The sequence below is a fragment of the Aotus nancymaae genome, unplaced genomic scaffold (genome assembly GCF_030222135.1).
Source record: "Aotus nancymaae isolate 86718 unplaced genomic scaffold, 86718_ANA_hifiasm-v0.15.2.pri h1tg000049l, whole genome shotgun sequence".
NCBI classification, from domain to species: domain Eukaryota; kingdom Metazoa; phylum Chordata; class Mammalia; order Primates; family Aotidae; genus Aotus; species Aotus nancymaae.
Window position 1 is genome coordinate 31,947,977 of NW_026988463.1, and position 20,682 is coordinate 31,968,658.

Here is a 20,682-nt window from a genome sequence, read left to right on the forward strand (position 1 = left end):
ACAGTGGCTCATGCCTGTAATCCCAGCTGGGGATTTGGGAGGCCAAGGTGGTGGATCACCTGAGGTCGAGAGTTCGAAACCAACCTGACCAATGTGGAGAAACCCCGTCTCTACTGAAAACACAAAAATTGGCTGGGTGTGGTGGCATATGTCTGTAATTCCAGCTACTCAGGAGGCTGAGGCAGGAGAATTGCTTGAATCTGGAAAGCGGGAGGTTGCAGTGAGTCTAGTCACACCATTACACTCCAGCCTGGGCAACAAGAGTGAGATCCCATCTCAAAGAAAAAAAATCCTAATTTTATAATGGTTTGATATTTTTAAAAGCACACATTTGGAAAACTATGTATCACTCAAACATAAAATCTACTACTAAAGTTTTAGAAAACATGAAAACTAAATCCATAAACTAAAACAAAGGAATGAACATTTCAAAATGCTTTTGAAGAGTGTTGGTAGTTTGATCATATGACAGTTTAAAAGAAAGATCCTTTTCTCTTTCTTTTTTAAAATTGCAAAATTCACTGATGTAAGTTGTCAAATTTTAAATACTTCAAAGGTGTGACCTACTAATCATTTGAACGTATTGCTGTCAGTGGCACAGTAGACATTTTCATGAAGTTGAACACATACTAATAAGGAGAAATTAACTCTATTTTAATCCCCAAAATTTAAATTTATTAAAGTAAGATTTGTTAAAGAAAATTTTGTTCTAATGAAAACGCTATACGACTTTACTAAAAAGCAACAACAATATTAACCCAGCTTGTGACCTATCTGTTCTATAAAACTGTCCAATACAAGCATTAATTGCTGTTTTTTTAGCTTGACAGCCTCTCCTACAGTAATAGTAGTTAAAATACATTAAAATATTTAAACTATCTTAAATCCTTAATGAATTATCTTTATACTGTTGGTAGGGTATACATTTTATTCACCCTACCAACAGAATAAAGCCTCTTTCTTAGGATCTCTGAGCTGCTTTTGAAATGCTATAATTTCCATCAACACTTAGATTACAAATTATTGTACCATAATTAATGCTAATTGTGGATTAGGAAATATATGGCAAATAATAAAAATGAAAGTAATATAATATTAATAAAATATATGAAGACTCCAATATAAAATAAAAAGCTACACATTCAAGGAAACCCACTTTTTATTAAAGCTTCAATTAAAAAAATCTTTCAGGGTAACTAATGTACAGTTTTACTCAATTTCATGTAACTTGATATAGAGAAGTTAAAATGTATCTTAGAAGACATTTTGACAGTGGGAAATTAGAAACATACTAAAATACAATCAGAAACTTTAAACCCTGAAATCCTCCCCATTTGCTGTAATATCTAGCATTGTAACAAATCACAGCATAATCCTTGCAAAATGTTTTAAAATTTAATTTTGAAGATACATGTCATAACAATGTTAAGTCTAATGTTAATAGAAAATATTGTCTTTGGTATCCCAATATTTTAAAAGTATAAGATTTTATATTAATCATGTTAAATTTCTTGTTGACAATATATGCAAATCTAGCCCTGACTTTTTAAAAACAGTAAAAATTTAACTGTGTGTAGAATCTTAATATAGAGGTAGCTATTAAAACAACACAGGACAGAATTCTAAAATTGCTACAACATTTTACCCCATATGCAAGAAACGCTCTCCAGAAACATTGTGGTGTTCTAAAGCTGCATCAGTTAGCTCCCAGAGCTGAGTAGCAATAAGACAACATGGATTATTATGAATGTCATGGAGGCTGTGTAAAAATCAAGAGTCACAGGCAGTCAGCGATGGGTCAATAATGTCCCCAGAGACACTGTGTAGATAATCAATGCCCGAGGTTTTCTCAGCACTGCACACAGCAGAAGGGCAAAATAATACAGTCAGGGAAGGACGCTGCCCAGCTCCACTTCCCACAGTACACTATGGCTGCTCTAGAAAAAATACCCCCAAGATGCAAATAAAGCAAACTGGTTGTGCAACTGGCACCCAACTAACCTTTTAATGCAACCACAAATTAATCCTTCAAAGAGGCTTCCAAAAAAATCCAAACACTATTCAATAAAAAGTCTGCCTAGAAATGAAACCACAGAAAATTTTATTTTAAAAATGCTGCATAAGTCCAGGTGCTGTGGCACACTCCTGTAAGCCCAGCACTTTCGAAGGCCGAGTAGGGGAGATCACCTGAGGTCAGGAGTTCGAGGCCAGCCTGGTCAACATGGTGAAACTGTGTCTACTAAACACACACACACACACAAAAATTAGCCAGACAGGCTGAGGTAAGAGAATCGCTTGAACCCGGGAGGCAGAAGTTGCAGTGAGCAGAGATTATGCCACTGCACTCAGCCTTGGTGATAGAGTGAGACTCAGCCTCAAAAAAATAAATAAATAAATAAATAAATAAAAATAAAATAAAAAAGTTTGGCTAATAGAAATTGTAAAATTCACATTTGGCTCACATTTTATTTCAGAGGATTGCCTCCTTTTTAAAATCTCAGGCTGCCTGCTCAAAGGACCAGAAGCCAGGAAGGTCATAAAATCTGAAGTTGTTAAATAATTGTTATTAGATTCTTTCCATTTGTGAATAGCCTTATAATATGTTATTTATAAATGCATATCACTTTTTACACAAGGTTAAATGCAAATACCTTCCTGGTTGGTCCTGGCTCCCTTCAGGGAGGAAGCCCTACCTGAAAAAGTTGCAGCCCAGGCTGTCACTCTTTCTTCATTTAGCCCAGTGTCTGGTCAAATCTTCTGTCATTCAGGGACTAAAGGGGGCGGGCCTTAAGCGTTACCTAGTCAGAGACTCTAAACTAGGAACTGTCCAATAAGACAGGCAACTGAAAAGTGCAGGACAGCTTCCGGGATTTGGCGGGTTCTTTGTCTCTTCCTGCAGACAGAGCCCCGGGTCTCGTCTTTGCTGCTCTGTGTCCTCCGCTGCTCTGCGTCCTTTGCTGCTCTGTGTCCTCCGCTCCTGGAGATCCAGTCTGTGTGGTCCTGTGACCTTCAGGTATTGAGAGATCCACAGCTGAGATGCCAGGAGCCGCTGGAAACCTCGAAGTGGTGAGAGTGCGGGATCCGACATCTAGAGAGTGGGAAGGGGCTGGTTGAAAGCGGTGGGAAGTGGCTGTAGCGGGACTCAGGTCCCCAGCAGTCAGCTCCAAAATCTGAGGCTGTGAGTCCGCCTTGGCCAGCTCGATCTTCAGTCCCCTTCAGCCATAAGATGGCGGCTGGGCGGACAGGCGGGAACCCGGGAGTCCTGTTTCTTGCCTGCACAGTGACTGTGCCCCGGCCTGGAGCCCCCTTTGGGCAACTCTGCACCCACCGCACCGCGTCTCTCCCGGATTGTGCAGGGACCACGAGAGGGTCGTCTGGGGAGAATCCTGAATTGGAGTGCAGGGTTCAGGAATCGGAAGAGCTTTTGGTCCCTCTTTTAAAAAAAATTTATTGGAGTCATCACAAAAATATTAAATAATTTTTCAAACAGTGGTTCAAAAATTGTAGAGCACCCAGCTATGGTTTGTAGTTTGTGGTCCATGCGACAGGGTTTAAGAGAAGACTTTTTACAAGGTGCATGATTAAGAGAAACCCATATTCATTAATCGGTTAGATACAGTTAAGTAGTTTCTTAATTTCCACTCTGAGCTTCCAAATTTCCTGGTTATGCAATCAGAGGTTAATTGACAGTTTATAATTGTTTAAGTCTGAAATTTTTTCTACCAATGTAGTAATTTACCCCCCCTAAAAAAATGCACTTGAGTTAGATTTTATTTTTAAGTGAAAAATCCAGACTAGGGCCGCGTCAGTCTCATTGCCTGCCACTTAGTTATTTTCTCACACCACAGGAAAGTGATTTTCCCCTGCGTTTTTCACGTGCGGCGCAAGCAACCTCTCACGTCTGCCTTCCACTCCCACCCTGCATTCTTTCATCCTAACTCTGGCTTGCAGTAAAATACTACATTTCCAGTTCTTTTTAACATTTCCAAATGCCAATTTCCCCTCCCTAATTCACATTATCAACTCCTTGTCCTTTAGTGTACATTTTAGATGCGGTATTTTCATTAGCCATTAAAAAAAAAATAAGATGTAATCTCACTTTGTCACCCACACTGGAGTGCAGTGGAGTGATCTCGGTTCACTGCAGATTTTGCTTCCCCGGTTCAAGTGATTCTCCTGCCTCAGTCTCTTGAACAGCTGGTATTACAGGTGCGCACCATCACACCCGGCTAACTTTTGTATTTTTAGTAGAGTCAGATTTTCACCATGTTAGCCAGTCTGGTCTCAAACTCGTGACCCCAAGTGATCTGCCCTCCTCAGCCTCCCAAAATGCTGTGATTGCAGGAGTGAACTACCGTACATGGCCATTAGTTAATCATTTTTTGACAAAGCATTGGATGGGACTTTTACAAAGATGTGTTTTCTCTTTGAAAAATATTGTCCTTGAGAATAAAGAATAAACCTCTGACACTGTATCTTTTTTAAAAAAAAAAGTTTCTCTTTTCTTTTTATCTTCCCTAGGAGCAGAAGTCTTATCAGAATGTTTTTGGGTCAGGGATTCCCTTAGAACATCTTGGGGTCATTTGTCCTCAGTCACCCTGGTCCTGGGTTTCAGTACTGTTTTGGGATAAACCAAGATACCTGCCAAGGTTACGTTGCTGAAGTGTCTAGTGAATACCAGCTCCCGGGTTATTTTTCCTCATAGGACAACCTGAGGTATGGAGCGTAGCCTCTCAAGGAAGCAGGTGGATGTGGTGGGACTGACAGTCATCTCCTGGTGTACTCTGTTTTTTGAAAAGCTAACCCCTTGAGACATTGAAACTGTCTTTACTTGACCCAGCTTCGATTTCTTGGCGACACATTGCTGGTCAGCCAATCAGATGCTGGTATTGAGGAAAAAACATGGAAATAATGTCTGACCCCTGGATTTTTTAAGGGGACAAAAAAATAGTGAAATAAATATAGTTAAAGAAAAATATTGAAAAATTTGTGAAAGAAAAAAATGACATCCCAAAAGTCAGAAACAACCTGACCCCAGTGAGATGGTGTAAGAACTTGTGGAGTAAAATGCATCTGGATCACTCACTGGGTCGCGCGTAGTCATACATAGTCTCCTGAGCAGGTGGTTATTGAGCACTTCAGTGAGAGGATGGGGTGGAGAGTCGCTCAAGTGATTGAATAGCCTTAATTGACACATGAATAAGGCAGATTTGTTTTTTAATCACCACTGCCACTCTCTGGGCTTGTCACCTTTCAAAGATTTGTTCACTTACTTGGTCTCAGTTTTTAATTGTAAGTTGCATTTTATTAGTAGGACTTGAAAGGAAAAAAAAAAACAAGATTTACAAAGGGCGTAGAAGAGGTGGGTTTCAGAAACAAAAAATAACATCTAATCATACATTTGTTAAAAATTCTCATTTACCTTTTTCTTTCCCAACATGAGTTTTGAAGTTTTCTCAGGTGAGTTTCTTATGGCTTGGTGATTTCAAACAGAATTTTAAGGCTTTGCTTTCAGAATGCTAGCTATGAAGGAAAGGAATAGGAAAAATCTCTCTTCCATTTTGGCTGTAGAAAATGAATGCCTTTCCACAAGAAAATGTGATGGATATCTGGTGAGTTACATAGATTCATGAAAACATTAGGTCCTCTTTTTGTAGGGTACATTTGTGACAGTGACTATCTCTGTTCTCTATCCCGTTATCATGATTTCTGAGTTTCATGCTAAATTTTATTAGATGAAACTTGGTACCCCCTAGAAGTGTTTTCATGTGACTAATTGTTTACTACATAATTTTAATTAAAATTATCCATAATACATTTATTGTTTGAAATAAATAGATACTTTTACTTTTCTTATTGAGGTATGAAATGTAGACACCTTAAAATTTCTTCATCTTATGTTAATACTGTGCTGGAGTAATTTTCTGGATTGTACACACACTTAGTTTCAAAAGCCAAGTGAATTACTCTGAGATGAAAATTAAAGCCTGAACCCAGTGACTCTGAGCTAAGGGTAATATTGAACCTGCACAAAGAGGTTATTAAAGGCCCAATTAGTTCTTTCTGAGAACTTCTGTGCAGGTGTCTCAGCTGCTCACCTCAGCCATGGAAGAAACCTTTATACTCAGAGAAGCTTCAGAGCCCTGGAAAGCTGGGGGTCCATGGGCAGATGGAAGGGGACTGGGAGAGTCTTCCTGAAGATGAAGTTGTTACTGTTTTGAGGTAGTTTCTCGATTTTGTAAAATAAAGCAGTTATATTTAAGTAAAAAATAAAAAATTGAATTCCAAAGGAATATTGCAACAGGAGGAAGTACTAACTATAAGATCTATAAAGATTGCAAAATTTAGGCAGACAAGGGCTTTCTTTCTTAAGGAGGAGCAAAGCCAACTAAAAAGAAGGTTTGAGGGGAATGGCAAATGGAGGGTGAATAATCAGATTTTAGGTCAGAGAGTGTTTTACCCTGAAGTCAGCATGTTCTTATGAGGAACATAACGTACATTTGTATATTGGCTCAGACAAAGGGTAGCTCAAAGTCCGGAGTCTGTGGAAAGGAGATAAACTTGAGTAAAGTTTGATGAAGAAGTATTTCATTTTGGTCACTGATGACAAATTCAGGTGATTTTTTTTTTTAATGGAAAAAAGCAGAAAATGTGGAGAGCCTGTGTCTGGGTATGTGAAAGGTAAGAAAAGAGAGCGCCATCTAAGTCATAATGGGAAGGGTGTTTCTTTCCACAAACTGTTCCTGGAGAACTCAAAGGCTGGAGAATTCTATTAATCACAGCTATTCACCTGGATTATGTGTGTGCTTCATTCTGCCCATCTTTTTATTTGTTCTATACATTTCTTCCATTTGGCTTGTCCTGGGTTGTATCTTTTATAATAAACTGGTAAAGGATACAGTGTTTTGCTGAGTTCTGTGACATGCGCAGTAAGGACAATGCTGTGGGACCGAGCCCTGAATTAGAATCTGTGCTGACTCTGGGTGGTGTCAGAATTAAAATATCAGACAATGAGTTGGTGTTGGAGAATTGCTTGGTGTTCAGCAAACCTTACAGAACTGATGCCAAAAGGAAGATATCCCAGAGGCCTGGCCTGGCCTGGCTTGGAGTGGAACTCTGGGTGTCTGGGAATGGGAGGCTCTACTCTCCTGCACACAGGCTGTCACTCTGCCCACTGTCTTGTGATTCCAGGTCTTCTCCCAGGGTGAAAGATTATTGAAAACTTAGAAGAAGGGAATTCTGATAGCAGACCCCCTTTTCCCACAGCTCTCACCACAGGATTTCTACCCACTCACCAACATACCCACTAGACATTGCTGTGTCTACAGCACTCCCAGGACTAGACACATTTAGGAATTGCACCACAGCATTTTTGATCCTAGCATTTCTTGCCAAAAACCTACTAAAGTATCTAGAAGTCTCCTGGCATATCCCTACCCCCAGACACTGAATCTGCAGCAACAACCTGTTTTCTCTGCCAGCCTAGGGTTCTGGGCCATCTGTTTATAATCTCATCTGCCTGCATTGACACAGGAATAAACCCGAGTGCAGCTCCACCTGGGCCACTATCTGTAGCACAAACCATTTCTTCCACCTGCGTTACACTCTCTCCCACCCATGGATTTTTTTTCCTTTTAATGTTTATTTTTGGGCCAGGGGTACATGTGCAGGTTTGGTATACAGGTAAAATTGGGTCATGGGCTTTGACATGCTGATTATTTTGTCACTGAGGTACAATAGCACCAAACAGGTGTTTTTCTCTCATCCTCTTTGTCCTCCTACCCTCCACCCTCCACCCTCCACTAGACTTCAGTGTCTGTTCCCTTCTTTGTGTCCATCTCACTCTGTTGTCCAGGCTCGAGTGCAGTGGCATCATCTTGGTTCACTGCAGCCTCAGCCTCCTGGGCTCAAGTAATCTTTCTCCCTCAGCCTCCCAAGTAGCTATAAGTACAGGCACACACCACTATGCACAGCTAATATTTTGTTTTGACTTTTTTGTAGAGATGGCATTTTGCTTTGTGTTTTAGGCTAGTTTTGAACTCATGGACACAGGCAATCCACCTAACTCAGCCTTTCAAAGTTCTGGGATTACAGGCAGGAGGCACCATGGCTGTCTATACCACATTTTCTTTATCCAGTCTGGCATTACTAGGCATTTAGGTTGATTCCATGTCTTTGTGTGTCTATTTATTTATTTATTTTCTGAGCTAAAGTTTTACTCTTTTGCCCAAGCTAAAGTGCAATGGTGAGATCTTGGCTCACTGCAGCTTCTACCTTCTGGGTTCAAGTGATTCTCCTGCCTTAGTCTCCCGAGAGTAGCTGGAATTACAGGAACGTGTCACCATGCCCAGCTATTTCTTTTATATTTTTAGTAGAAACAGGGTTTCACTATGTTGGCCAGGCTGGTCTTGAACTCCTGAACTCAGATGACTTGCCTGCCTAGGCCTCCAAAAGTGCTGGGATTACAGGTGTGAGCCAACACACCCAGCAGATTCCATGTCTTTGCTGTTTTGAATATTGCCACCATGGTCACGCATGTGCATGTGTCTTTTTATTTTATTTTATTATTTTATTTTTTTGAGATGGAGTTTCACTCTTCTTGCCCAGATTGAAGTGCAGTGGTGTGATCTTGGCTCACTGCAACCTCTGCCTCCCTAGTTCAAGCAATTCTCCAGCCTCAGCTTCCCAAGTAACTGGGATTACAGGCATGCACCACCATGCCCAGCTAATTTTGTATTTTTAGTAGAGATGGGGTTTCTCTATGTTGTTCAGGTTGGTCTTGAAGTCCTGACCTCAGGTAATCCTCTCATCTTGGCCTCCAAAGTGCTGGGTATACCCATGTGAGCCACTGCACCTGACATATGTGTCTTTTTGCAAGAAAAATTTATATTATGAAATTGTGAGATCAAATGAGGAATTACTACACTGGTGTTCACAGTGGTTGAACTAAATTCACACCAGCAGTTTATAAGCATTTTCTTTTTTTTACAACCTTGCCAGCATCTGTTAATTTTTGACTTTTTAATAATAGCCATTCTGACTGGTGTGAAATGGTATCTCATTGTGGTTTTTCCTTTCATTTCTCTAATAATTAGTGATGAACATTTTAAAAAATATACATGTTAGCCACAGGTATGTCTTCTTTTGAAAAGCATTTGTTCATGTTTTTCTGCCTACTTTTTACTGAGGTTGTTTGCTTTTTTTCTTGTAAACTTGGTTAAGTTTTTTATAGATTCTGGATATTAGACCCTTGACAAAACATAGTTTGCAAATTTTTTTTTTTTAAATTCTGCAGGTTGTCTGTTTACTCTGTTGATGATTTTCGTTTCTATGAAGAAGCTTTTTTGTTTAATTAGGTCCCATTTGTCAATTTTTGCTTTTGTTGCAATTGCTTTGGTAACTTCATCATGAGATCTTTGCCAGTTTCTGTGTTTAGAATGGTATTTCCTAGATTATCTGTCAGTGTTTTTATTTATTTATTTTTTACAACTTTAAGTTTTACATTTAAGTCTTTAATTTATTTTAAGTATTTTCTTGTATATGGACTAAGGATGGAATCTGGTTTCAGTCTTCTACATAGTCCTAGCTAGTTATTTCAGCACCATTTATTAAATAGGGATTTCTTCCTAAATTCTTTTCTTCAGCTTTGTTAAAGGTCAGATGGTTTGAGGTGTGCGACATTATTTCTAGGCCTGTATTGTGTTGCATTGGTCTATGAGTCTGTTTTTTGTTTGTTTGTTTGTTTTTTGTTGTGTTGTGTTGTGTTTCCTTTCCAGTACCATGTTGCTTTGGTTACTGTAGTCCTGTAGTATAGTTTGAGGTTGGTAATGTAATGCCTTCAGTTTTACCCTTTTTCCTTAGGATTGCCTTGGCTATTTGTTTGTTGTTGTTGTTCCATATGAAATCTAAAATAGTTTGTTGTTGTTGTTACTGTTGTTCTGCCAAAAATTGTGTCAGTGGTTTAATAGAAATAGCATTAAATCTGTAAATTTCATTGGGCAGTATGGCCATCTTAATATTATTGATCTTTTCTATTTATCAGCATAAAATGGTTTTCCATTTGTTTGTGTCATCTCTGACTTTTTAATTCAGTGTTTTATAATTCTTTTTGAAGAAATCTTTCACCTCCCTGGTTAGCCATATTCCTAGAGATTGTGAATGAGACTTTTTTTTTTTTAATTTGGCTTTTGGTTTGGTTGTTGTTGATGTACAGGAATGCTACTGACTTTAGTACATTTATTTTGTATTTTGAAACTCTTCTAAAGATGCTTGTCACTTTAAAGAGCTTTTCCACTGAGACTGTAGGATTTTCTAAATATAAAATCATGTCATCTGCAAACAGAGATAGTTTGACTTCCTCTCTTTCTGTTTGAATGTTTATATTTTTTCTCTTGCCTGATTGCTCTGGCTGGAACTTTGAATTGTATGTTAAATAAGAGTGGTGAGAGAAGGCAGTTTTGTCTTCCTCCAGTTTTCAAGGAGAAATGCTTTCAGCTTGTTTTCATTCAGTATTTCGGTTTTGGGTTTGTCACTGATAACTCATTATGAAGAAGTATGTACCTTCAATACATAATTTGTTGAGAGCTTTTAACATAAAAGTTGTTAAATTTTATTGAAAGCTTTTTCTGTCTCTATTGAGATAATTTTGTGTTTTTTTATGTTTAGTTCTGTTTACGTGACTTATAGCATTTATTAATTTGTATGTTGAACCAATCTTGCATCCCACGGATAAAACCTACTTGAACATAGTGGATTAGCTCTTTGATGTGCAGCTGGATTTGGTTTGCTGGTATTTCATTGAGGATTTTTTTCATCAATGTTTATCAAAGTTATTGGCCTCAAGTTTTCTATTTTTGTTTTATCTCTGCCAAGTTTTGGTATCAGAATGATGCTGTTCTTATATAATGACTTGGTGAGGAGTCCCTCTTTCTCAATTTATTTGAAGTAGTTTTAGTAGAAATGGTACCACGTCTTCTTTGTACATCTGGTAGAATTCAGCTGTGAATCTGTCTGGTCCTGGGCTTTTTGTTTTTTTGGTTGGTAGGCTATTTATTTACAAATGTAGTTTTGGAGCTTGTTATTGGTCTATTCAGGGACTCAATTTTTTTTTTGTTGTTTGTTAATCTTGGGAGCATGTATTTGTCTAGAAATTTATCCACTGTTTTCTAGGTTTTCTAGTTTGTGTGCATAGAGGTGTTTACTGTAGACTTCAATGATTATTTATATTTTTGTGGGGTCACTTATAATGACCATTTTGCCATTTCAAGTTTGAATCTTCATTCTTCATTTATCTAGCTAGTGATTTATTTAACTACAGTCTCAGTGGAAAAGCTCTTTAAACTGACAAGCATCTTTAGCAGAGTTTCAAAATACAAAATAGATGTACATTCTTTTATTGATGATATTAAATTTAAATTGAGATCTTTCTACCTTTTTGATGTGAACATTTAATGATATAAATTTTCCTTTCGACACTGTCTTAGCTCTGTTGCAGAGATTCTGTTATGTTGTATCTTTATTCTCATTTGTTTAAAAGAATTTCTTAGTTCCTGCCTTAATTTTATTATTTACCCAAAAGTCATTTAAGTGCAGTTTGTTTAATTTCCATGTACCTGTATGATAGCAAGTGTTTTTTTAAATTGAGTTATATTTTTATTAACCTGTAGTCTATGTATGTGATTGGTATGATTTTTGAGATTTTTGAATTTGCTGAGAATTGTTTTATTTCTGATTGTGTGGTCAGTTTTATTTTTTTGACACAAAGTCTCAATGTGTCACATAGGCTGGAGTGTATTGATGTAATCTCAGCTCAGTGCAAACTCTGCCTCCAAAGTTCTAGCAATTCTTCTGCCTCAGCCTCCTGAGTAGCTGAGATTACAGGTGCCCAACACCACACCTGGCTCATTTTTGTATTTTTAGTAAAGACGGTTTCATCATGTCAGGCAGGCTGGTCTCAAACTTTTGACCTCAAGTGATCCACCTGTCTCAGCCTCCCAAAGTGCTGGGATTACAGGCTTGAGCCACTGCACCCATCAGTGTGGTCTATTTTAGAGTATGTGCCACATGGTAATGAGAAGAGTATATATTATCTCAGTTTTAGATGGAGAGTTTTGTAGATGTATATTTAGACTATTTGGTCAAGTGTTGAGTTTAGGTCCTAGCATCTTTGTTAATTTTCTGACTCAAAAATCTGTCTAATAGTGTCTGTGGGATGTTGTAGGCTACCCCTGTTATTGTGTCAGAATCTAAATCTCTTTATAGGACTCTAAGAACTTGCTTTATTCATGTGCAACCATGAACTTTTTATAACACTTTTTCTATTCTGCTTTTTTAAATATAAACGTTCTTCCAAGTGCACCATGTGCCCAGGGCTACTCCTTAGATGCCTGAATCCAGTGTCTACTAAAATTCAGATGTCCAAGTGTTCAAAAACATGTCCAGAGACCTGGCTACTTTAGGAGAAAACATAAATGAGAAATAAGTGGCTTTATTATCCTATTTAAAAATCAAGGAGAATATTTTGCTCATCTCTCTTAAAGCATTTAGATTATATGTAGGTTTGTTCTGTGCTTTTTAGAAAATATATGTAAGTAACTGTAACAGCTAAGTGAACCCTTTCTCATTCTTACTGACTCAGGGTTGTATTCATTTAGAACCTTAGATCCATTGCTTTTTATTTTTGCTTTGGCAAAGGTTTATGTTTTCTATTTTTAGTCTTTTAAAGTAGACATAGATTTGTTTAGAGTAAAGCTCATTGTAAGAGAACACAAAAGTTGAACACAAGGTCAGGATTAAATTTACCATTACAGAATGATAAAGTCTAAAAGATGCTGATTAAGTTTGTTTGATAGAAAAGTGATTATCCAAGGTAATTATTGAATATTTGCAGGATGAAGTACTTACACCGCAAAAGCAGTTCAGTATATTAACTGAACAGTGGAGTCTGTAGCTGTACTTTGACTTCTGTTTATTACTTTAGAACAATTAGCATAGTTATGTGTAGTGTTTCTAAACAATATGCATTTACATAAATTAAGCAGTATTTTTAAAAATAGTATAAGTATAAGGTCATAACATAATATTATTTACTTTGAATACATATTCTTTTTTTTGAGATGGAGTTTTACTCTTGCTGCCCAGGTCTGACTGCAATGGCATGATCTCGGCTCACTGCAACCTCCACCTCAAGGATTCAAGTGATTCTCCTGCCTCAATTTCTTGAGTATCTGGGATTACAGGTGGCTGCCACCATACCTGGCTAATTTTTTGTATTTTTAGTAGAGACAAGGTTTCACCATGTTGGCCAGGTTGGTCCAGAACACTTGACCTCAGGTGGTCCACCTGCCTCGGCCTCCCAAAGTGCTGGGATTACTGGCATAAGCCACCACTCCTGGACTGAATACATTTCATAAATAGTTATTTTAATATTGTCATTAATACTTTTGAAATATAAATTGCTTTAATTGAATTATGGTTAAAGATAATTTTTAAAAATCATACATGCATTATGACTACTACATTAAAATTATTTGTACTTAGATATTTATATCTAGTATCCAGAGCAAATTTACTACCAAAGTGTTACAAGAGATATTAGTCTGACACACTTACTAATTTATCTAGTAGGAATAACTATGGTAAGTGTAAGTTTAGTGTCTTTTATTTTACTAAATTTAAATGTTGCTATTACAGGACAAACAAGTGGTGCGGCCACCCAAACACTATAATAGCTCTTCAGTTACCTATGGTCCAAGCTCAAATATATTCCACTATATGAACAAAGTCAGAGTCCAATTTATCATCAAAATGGTGGAAATTGTCAAATGTATTCCAATATAGATTCCCCATTCAATGGCCGGAGATGAGAGAGCAACAGAGATAAAAGAGACACTTATAAAATTCTGCTGAGAGTGTGACCCCTTTCTTCATAGTGCTTATGTTTCATGCTGAGAGTAGCTGTACACTTTGGGTGTTTAGAGAGAAATTTCTTTTGGAAAAATATTTTCTGGCTGACTTAACCTTGTATGTAATCTGAGGTTTTTTCTTAAGATGCTTTTAACTTTTTTTTTTTTCCCAATGTAATCTTGCTCAGACTGAGAGCTGTTTTCTCTTTTTAAAGCTTTGGGTGTCTTTCAGGAGCCCTTTTAGCATCTCATGGCTTCTGTGAATGAGGTGCATGGTCACAGTGAGAGCTCTTGGATCTGTCTCTATCTAGACTCATGCTAGATATCCAGCAGTATTTTTTCTATGATGCCATTATAAATAGTAACTGAGGCTGAAACGCTGCTCCTGATCCTATTATTTCAAAGCTACAGCTCTACCCAGGAGGACTGCAGGCTCTCCTCCTACAGCTCAGGCTTCAGTCTCTAATGTGGCACTGGAGCACTGCTTTGGCAATTGATGTTCACATATGATGTGAGATGTCACTGTAAGCTCTGTGCTGTGAACTGTGTTTTGTGTTGGATGGTAGGAATCAAGAGAGGACGCTAGCCACCAGGAGTGGGCAAGCAGGAGGGCCATAGCCTAGTGCTCAGGGAGTAGAGAGCCATTGCTTTAAAATGTAAAAAGCCAGAAAGGTAGCACCCTATTCAACCATTTATGTTGGAGAGTGAGCATCTACCTTCAGGAGGCACCTGGCTTCAAATTGCAAAATTGCCTTCTATCACGAAGATGTGAAAAGTTGATTTTGTCATTGAATATAAGTAATTAGCATACATGGATGGCCACCTTAGTTACCAGGTGAATTTAGAATGAACTATGTGTGACATGGTGCTCTAAATTCTCTTGTGGACTAATTATGGTGACCATTTTTCTGTCTTTGCAATCTCTTAAGCAGATTGACTTTGATATATGTCACATTCTAGTTTAATGGTATGATAAAACAGTTTTTTTCTTTTCTATTATTGTGGAGTTTCTCTGGGGTGGGAGAAAATTTTTCTCTTAATTATACTTTCCAGATACTGTCTAGAATCATCAGAAATGATATAAACATATAAGGTGTGAACCAAGCTTAACTCTAGCAAGGACTTTCCCCCTCTGCCTTCCAGTAAACTCATAATTGTGCTGCAGAGTGCATGCTCTCCCCTGAATACAGAGGCAGAATTGTGTCTCTGTGTATTTGCTATCTGTAGTCTCCTACAGTCACTTCTAGAGAGGCTAGATCAGATTTTTACAAACTTCACAGGGCAGCAATCAATCATAATACCTCTTTCAGTGAGTCCTGTCTTTCAGACCTGAAACATTCATAGACCATGGGGCAAGCCCAGAAACCCAATCAGAGTAATGACATGTTGACATGAGAATCTTTACTTTCCCCTTCCTCCTCTTGCTAAAATACCCTCAAATTTCTTCTTACTAAAATGCCCACAAAGGTGCAGGTAACATCTGTTACTATTTCAACAATCCAGGCCCTAAATCTGCAGCTCCAAATTCTGAATCTTGAGATTTTGGGGGACAAAAACCTTTTATTTGAGAAATACAAATTCAGTTGTCAAACTCAGAGAGACATTAAAATGAGAGGACAGTTTTGTCTTTTTTTCACCTTTGAACTATATTCATCTCTTAAAACGGTTTGCTGTTGCCATTAATTAAATGACAATAGCTATAAATTTACTAATGTCACACCGGACACCATAACCCAAACCCTAAATCTTGACAATGTATATCCTATCAATAATTGTTATTTCTTAATAAATAAGAATGTTTTCTGCATTGTGAGATGTCAGCATCGACATCTTAAAGTTTCTTTTTGAGAATGTGGCACTTGGAGCTTTTCAGCTCTTATTCAGTGACCTGCTATAATTATGTGAAAACTGAATCTGATGGCAAAATCTGTAAGTGTAAAAAGGCATCTTGGGAGTGAGAAACCAAGACCACAGTGTATCCAGAGCATAATCACAACTACACCTACCTGTAAAATGTGATTCTGTAGTACAGTATTCTTCTCTTTCCTCTTACCCAAGAGGTAACTAGTCAGGACAAGGCGATCCAGGTTCTAAAGCTACACCAGGGCAGTTCTGTTTTCTATTTAGAATAAGCCTGAGCTTCTCTGCCTGGCTTACCATTGGGCCAGCAGCCCAGGCTCACTGGAAGCCCCCTCACAATCACCTCAGTGTTGTTGAGAAATCTGAGGATGTCCAGAGCAGAACTGTGTCAGTCAGACAAGAACGTTTAATTCTCCTAAGTCTCAGTGTAAGGGAAATGAGTCAGCCTGTGTTTGTTCCTCCCCTCATACAAAAGATGTCTTTAGTATCCAGATGAAATTTCTCCAGTTTCCTGGTAGTTGGGTGAAAAACAAGGTCTGGAGACTCAAACAGATGAAGTATTTTTTATTTTTTATGACCATTCAGAAAATATTTGAAGCAGTTATGGTTTTTACCATCCAGGAACTTTCAGTATAGAGTAGTGACAAGATACATTGTTGAATTAAGAATCATATGGTTGGGGCCAAGTGCGGTTGCTCAAACCTGTAATCCCAGCACTCTGGGATGCTGAGGAGGATGGATCAGGTGGTCAGGAGTTCAAGACCAGCCTGGCCAAGATGGTAAAACCCCATCTCTACTAAAAATACAAAAATTAGCCAGGTGTGATGGGAGGTGCCTGTAATCCCAGCTACTCAGGAGGTTGAGGCAGGGAATTGCTTGAATCCGGGAGGCAGAAGTTTCAGTAAGCTGAGATCACATCACTGCACTCCAGTCTGGGTGACAGAGCAAGACTCCATCTCAAAAAAGGAAAAAAAAAAAAAGAATCATATGGTTGGTGCAATAAATAGATGTGTGCAAAAAAACCTTAGGCTTTACTTGGGCCACTTTATATTTTTGCGACTTCTGATGTCATCATCTTAAGATATTTAGCGACAGAATAGTTGTTATTACTATTTGTATTTATTTTACCTTGCTAGGAATACTTATTTATCCTCTTAGAAATTACCTTGGAAAATCTTAAGAGATTTGTTTTAATTGCTTATTAGTATATGTTATAAAATTGACAACACAGTGGCTGAAAAAGATTAAAATTACACAAACTCTGGCATTCAAGTTTCTCCTAGGTAAATTTAGAAAAAACAGAACTGGAGATGCCCCCCAGAGGCATAGAGCACAGAATTCTACATAGGGTACTCTCCCTGACCCGGTTCTGTTCAGATTCACCTTATCTGGGGGCTTCATTTAGATCTGGCCCCACCTTGGAGTCTTGCCTCAGAGAACTGATTAGAGAAAATCAGAGTTTTGGGTGGTGAATTCTGGTACCATTCCTTCCTTCCTTCCTTCCTTCCTTCCTTCCTTCCTTCCTTCCTTCCTTCTTTCCTTCCCTCCCTCCTTCCTCCTTCCCTCCTGCCCTCCCTCCCTCCTTCCTTCCTTCCTCTCTTTCTCTTTCTTTCTTTTTTCCTTTTGATGACTCTTGCTCTGTAGCCCAGGCTGGAGTGCAGTGGTGTGATCTCAGCTCACTGCAACCTCTGTCTCCCAGGTTCAAGAGATTCTTCTGCCTCCGCCTCCCTAGCACCAGTGTACCCACACACAGCTAATTTTTGTATTTTTAGTAGAGATGGTGTTTACTGTGTTGGCCAGGCTGGTCTCAAGTTTCTGACCTTGTAATCCACCTCCCAAAGTGCTTGGATTGCAGGCGTGAGTCACTGTGCCCGGCTGAATCCTGCTACCTTTCTAGAGCTGTTGTGCACAATTTCCTGAAACACAAAAGGAGATAAATGGAAAAAATCAAGTATGTATGTTGTCTTAATTTTTAAATTTTCTATTATAACCAGTGCTTGCAGAGACTTTCCATCTAGCAACTGGTTTTCTATTCCTTCAGATCCAGTAGTTGTTAAACCAGTAACAAGAAAATAATCATAAATACAATAATAATTTCTCTAAACTACATTAACCTCTTCTGTATCCCTCTCATCTGACTATATTTAGCTTTTATTCTACACATTTTTTTAACAACCGATGATACGTAGTGCCAACCCCAGTGTGTTATGAAGATTAAATCTCATGATATGTTATTCCTAGCACAGTTCTTTGTAACATACTCTTGATCACATAGTACTTGCTTAATAAACATTGCATTAATACCTGTGTACATGCTGTTTTCCAAATGCAGACTTACTACTTTCTCCTAAAGATCCAGCAAATAATATAATATTGTAGGATGGAGATTGATTGTCTTCATTTGTACCAAAATTATTTGTGTTGTGACAAGAGAGCTGAGCGTAAGGGATTCTGTGCTGTGCCTGTTTTCTCAAACTAATTCTAATGATGAGGCCAGGGGGAGCAACATCAGCATTGACAGTGGACTTGGTTAAAACACACACTTATGGACCCTTTGCAAACCTTCAGAATCACATTACCTAGAGTGGGGCCAAAATTACCAAGAGATGTATAAGGTCATTCAAACTTGAGAGGTAATTCTTAGCTAAGTTGTTATCAGCCCAGGCTTCTAATTAGAATTACATGGCCAATTTGCAGAAATGTCTTTACTTGTGTTTATGGGTGAGAGAAACTGGGAAAAACAGGTTCTTTCATTTACTGGATGTTTGACAAAATATTCTTATCAGGCCAAAAATAGTTACATTACTGGTGAACTTAATAGAAATTCAGAAATGAGTCTTTATTTCTAATCTGAAAAAAATCATCTGCAATACATGATCTCCAGTTCATTGTACACATTGAAATTTGAGGGGTATCTTCTAACTTAACATGTCTTTTCCATGTGAAAAATATGCACAGCTCATTTTGTTTGATGCAAATACAGCACTTAAAAATGTACATTTGTGTTTATGCCCTGAATTTTATACTTTGTAATCCAGAAAACTACTATATATATGCTGATGTTGTGGATTATGCCACTCTCTTTACACAGAGTTAGAGAATACATTAGAATATATTTCTGTGTTGAGAACTATTTTATGATTCAGTCCTATAAATTAGAAGCACTTCCTTTTACTCTCATTTCATCTTGAGTCAAATTAAAAATTCTGCCCATGGCTGCTTGATAAATATATGTTTGTGTGTGTGTGTGTGTGTGTGTGTGTTTATCAGGGACCATTGACATTTATGGATGTGGCCATAGAATTCTCTCTGGAAGAGTGGCAATGCCTGGACACTGCACAACAAAATTTATACAGAGATGTGATGCTAGAGAACTACAGAAACCTGATCTTCCTCGGTGAGAATAACTTCAATATGCATTCATATTACACCCTAAAGGTTTTATTCTATTTTATTTGTAAAATGTTTTTGGTAATTTTGCTTTGTATAAATAAGTTTAAGACTCCTGTTTTGAAAAAAATTTTGGAAATTTGTTTAGAGAGGAATATCTTCAAGATGTTTCATGTTGATCTGAATTTTCCACATTCCTAAGCTGCTCTGTACTTTTTACTGTAGATTATTGCTAATGACAGAAAGTTGGTGGCTTAAAGTATTGTTTCTTACATCTTAAAATCTAATTACCACCACCAGTTTTTTTGTTTGTTTGTCTTGTCTTGTTTTTGACATGGAATCTTTATCTGTTCTCATGCTGGAGTGCAGTGGTGCAAGCTTGGCTCACTGCAGCCTCCACCTCCTGGGTTAAAGCAGTTCTCCTGCCTCAGCCTCCTGAGTAGCTGGGATTACAGGCACACATCACAACCCCCAACTACTTTTTTTTTTTTTGTATTTTTAGTAGAGATGGGATTCCGCCATTTTGGCCAGGCTGGTCTCTAACTCCTGACCACAGGGTGATCTACCTGCCTCAGTCTTTGATAGTGCTGGGATTACAGGTGTGAGCCACTGTGCCTGGCTTTCCACCACCAGTTGATTCAGTAGTACTAGAAAGTGAAATTAAGAACATACAAATTTAGGCCGGGCATAGTGACTCATGTCTGTAATCCCAGCACCTTGGGAGGTGAATCACCTGAGGTCAGAAGCTTGAGACCAGCCTGACCAACATGTAGAAACCCCATCTGTACTAAAGTTACAAAATAATAGCTGTGCATGGTAGTGCATGCCTGTAATCCCAGTTACTTGAGAGGCTCAGGCAGGAGAATCACTTGAACCCAGGGATTGGAGGTTGCAGTCAGCCGAGATAGTGCCATTGCACTCCAGCCTGGGCAATACAAATAAAACTTCATCTCAAAAACAAAAACAAAAAATACAAATTAAAAATTTTTTAAATATTAAAAATTTTTGTTATAAATTATTATTTTGGAATTAGTTTACTAAGATTTTGTATTCTATCATTCTTATTGAGCAAATTACTAGCTTGAGAATTGGAGAATATGAACAACATTCATGTTACCTTATTTATTTTTAATAAAACAGGTACTGCTTTCTCTAAGCCAGACCTGATCACCTATCTGGAGCAAGGAAAAGAGCCTTGGATGAAGAGACATGAGACTGTAACCAAACCACCAGGTATGTGAGAATGAATGCAACAGATGAGAGGTCCAAAAGTTGAAGCAAAAGTTAGTCCTTAAAATGTGATTTGGGAAACTGTGTTCCAAAGAAAAGGAAATAGTTTCTGGGATGCCTGAGGACTTTTTTATTTTGCACTCACAGAGAGGTACCTTCTGTCTTATGTTTTTAAATTTTCCAAAGATTCTGCTTTCTCTTTGGTGATCTTTTTTCAAGAGCCCAAAGTCCTCTTCATGAAGTATAAGAGACTGCACAATCTGACTGCTTCTCCATCGTTTTGGGTGACACACACATA

The 20,682-nt window shown here is 38.0% G+C and overlaps 1 protein-coding gene across 3 annotated transcripts in view; it reads left to right on the forward strand.

Annotated features, from left to right (window-relative positions):
- Window positions 1-2,822: 2,822 nt before the first annotated feature.
- Window positions 2,823-20,682, forward strand: part of LOC105718433 (zinc finger protein 724-like) — a 41,656-nt gene continuing 23,796 nt past the window's right edge. The window contains exons 1-3 of one of the 3 annotated variants that reach the window (XM_064362775.1): window positions 2,823-3,066; window positions 19,035-19,161; window positions 20,292-20,387. In XM_064362775.1, the coding sequence (XP_064218845.1) occupies window positions 3,037-3,066; window positions 19,035-19,161; window positions 20,292-20,387 (253 nt within the window). In that variant the 5' untranslated portion in view covers window positions 2,823-3,036. The other 2 variants (XM_064362773.1, XM_064362774.1) reach the window with 2 other exon arrangements.